At 46.0% G+C, this 2,304-nt stretch overlaps 1 protein-coding gene across 1 annotated transcript in view; it reads left to right on the top strand.

The window, feature by feature from the left end:
- The first annotated feature begins 1,690 nt into the window (after positions 1–1,690).
- GNL2 (guanine nucleotide binding protein-like 2 (nucleolar)) overlaps positions 1,691–2,304 on the top strand; it is an 11,656-nt gene continuing 11,042 nt past the window's right edge. Inside the window, exon 1 of the mRNA XM_009996689.1 lies at positions 1,691–1,739. Within this exon, the coding sequence (XP_009994991.1) occupies positions 1,691–1,739 (49 nt within the window). The remainder of the gene's footprint in view (positions 1,740–2,304) is intronic.

The following is a 2,304-nucleotide window of genomic DNA, read 5'->3' on the forward strand; positions in this document are numbered from 1 at the left end:
GCTGAAGAGCAGATCTCACTTGACTCCAGCCCGTGAGAGAAGGATTTTGTTTGTGCCGTGGTGTTGCATGTCAGCAGAACTCCAGCAGCAGTAATCAGCAGCAATAACCTCCCCAACCTCAGCTATTCATTGATATCTGGCTCCTTCCTCCCTCCTGCATCTCCCCCTGTTCTCAGCCAGGACTGGGGAGAAGCCCAAGTGCATTAGTGAGGATCTGCACACCAGGCTCCCCCCTGGGCTGGCTGCCCTTCAGTATCTCATGGCAGTATTAGCACAGCTATCTCAAAACCAAACTGCATATAACAAATCAACACAGCCTATTTTATAGAACTCTCTAGAGTTTTTTTAGCAAATTGGACAAGCTTCTTCCCATGGTAGCCTTTCCCTTTCTTTCTTCCTTTTTCACAGCAAAATGGGAAGAAAAAGAGAGAAAGGCAAAGGAAGTTTAAAAGGCATATTAAGGAAGTCAAAACACAGGCTGGTTGTATCATGTTCTTATCCTCTCTGTGTAATATAAATCCTTATTTTTCATCAGCTACAGTCGAGCTAAATGTGTGCACTCGTACTCCTCACCCAGTAATTTACTGGCTCCCTACCCCCGTGGAGATGGAGGCACTGTATATACCTTGTAGTTCATGTTTACACTAAAATGATTTCTCACTCAGAAAAAACCTTAGCTTTGCTTACAGGAAATAGAGCAGGATAGTGAAGCAGGTTATCCCTAATGCTATTATTTGGATTACATTGTCTGAGAACATCAGAAGGGATATTTTATATATATTTACAGATTTTATTAAGTCCATGATCTTCACAGAGATGTGAAGCATAACATTAAAAAAAAAATACCTCTACTAAAATTACAGGAATGCCAGCTGTGTAGAACAGTCACCATAAATAAATCAGGCTGATGGCATTTATATACATGATAATATATTGTACCAACTGCCTGGCAGGCTGTGCTTCAGGTGGAGCTGCTGGCCAGAATGTCCATGGTTTTGAAGAGCAGCAGGATCTTAGCAGGAAAAAAAAGCACTGAGGTCGATAACAGACTTGTATTTACAGCAGAAGTGAACCTGCCTGGTTAGCACCTGGTTAGGCCTGGTTAGGTCTAGTTAGACCGGGTTAGGTCTATCTGCCTCCTCCCCCTGAACCCACCTTTGAACAGCCCCTCAGCCCCTACAGCTCCCGGGAAGTCCCTTCTCATCCCTCCTGAGACCAGATCACCAAAGCAGCTCGTTCACATGCAAATGTTCCTCCCGCAGACACCGCGGGACCAGGGCAGGAAGGGGGCCGGGGGGGGCAGGACCCTTCCCGGGCATCTTGGGGCCTTTTTGTCTTGACTCCAGCTTTGCTCTGTTCCTTCCAGCCACCATTTTGGGAACTCCAGATCCCGGACAATCAGTTTGTACTAAGAGGATGGGAAGAGCCCCTCGGAAGGCAGGAACGGCCACACGCCCCGTGTGTCCCCAGGGACAACGTCCCCTGGGCCAGGTCATGGGGGAAATGAAAACTGGAACTGGAAGGATCCACCAGATGAAAAGCTTGTGAGTTACACAGCAACAGAAAGTTGGTTTGGTAGAGCTGAGTACCTGGCTCGTGTGTCACCAGAGACACAAATACCCAACCCAGCTCTGTACTGCATGTTAAGCACTGACTGAGCCCCAGCAACGCAGTGCAGGGCAGGAAAAACATGAGAGAGGGAACAGCCAAAAGGTTGAATTTATTCCAGTCCCAATGCAATTCCCACGTGTTACCAGTATCATCTGTTCTTGTGGCAGAAAAGGCAGGATTGTGGCCCACCCTGAGCAGGGGGGAGGGTGCTGGGCCCTCAGCTGGGAGCTCAGCCACTCACATAAAAGTTCTCCATGACACAGCCCCGTGTCTAAAGCTGGGTTTTTCTGCTCTTCCACAGAAAGAGACAGCAATGCTTTGGATTAACTCCAAGGTGTCTTGCTAACAATAAAAAGAGTGTTTTCTTAAGGAAAAGGAAGAAAGAGTGGGGGAGAACAGAGCAAGTATTACTCAACTATTTTGTCTAAAAATTTGAAAATCAAAAGGATCTTCTGACAGATTGATATCAACTCTAATGGGAAACACACTTGTCCTGGGAAAACTCTTATACAAGAGTCTCAAGTGTGATAGCTTAAACAATTATCTACAACTTGGAATTAATTTTCATGCCCACATCAATATGTATTTTTTTAAATGCCCAAGGCAGAGATAATTCTAATGAGAGAAAAGCCATAAATCATAGGCTTGACCGAAAGGGGCTGAAGATCCAAGACCTCCTCTCACAAACCAGCC

Source organism: Chaetura pelagica, unplaced genomic scaffold (assembly GCF_000747805.2).
Source record: "Chaetura pelagica isolate M959 unplaced genomic scaffold, ChaPel_1.0 scaffold1064, whole genome shotgun sequence".
NCBI classification, from domain to species: domain Eukaryota; kingdom Metazoa; phylum Chordata; class Aves; order Apodiformes; family Apodidae; genus Chaetura; species Chaetura pelagica.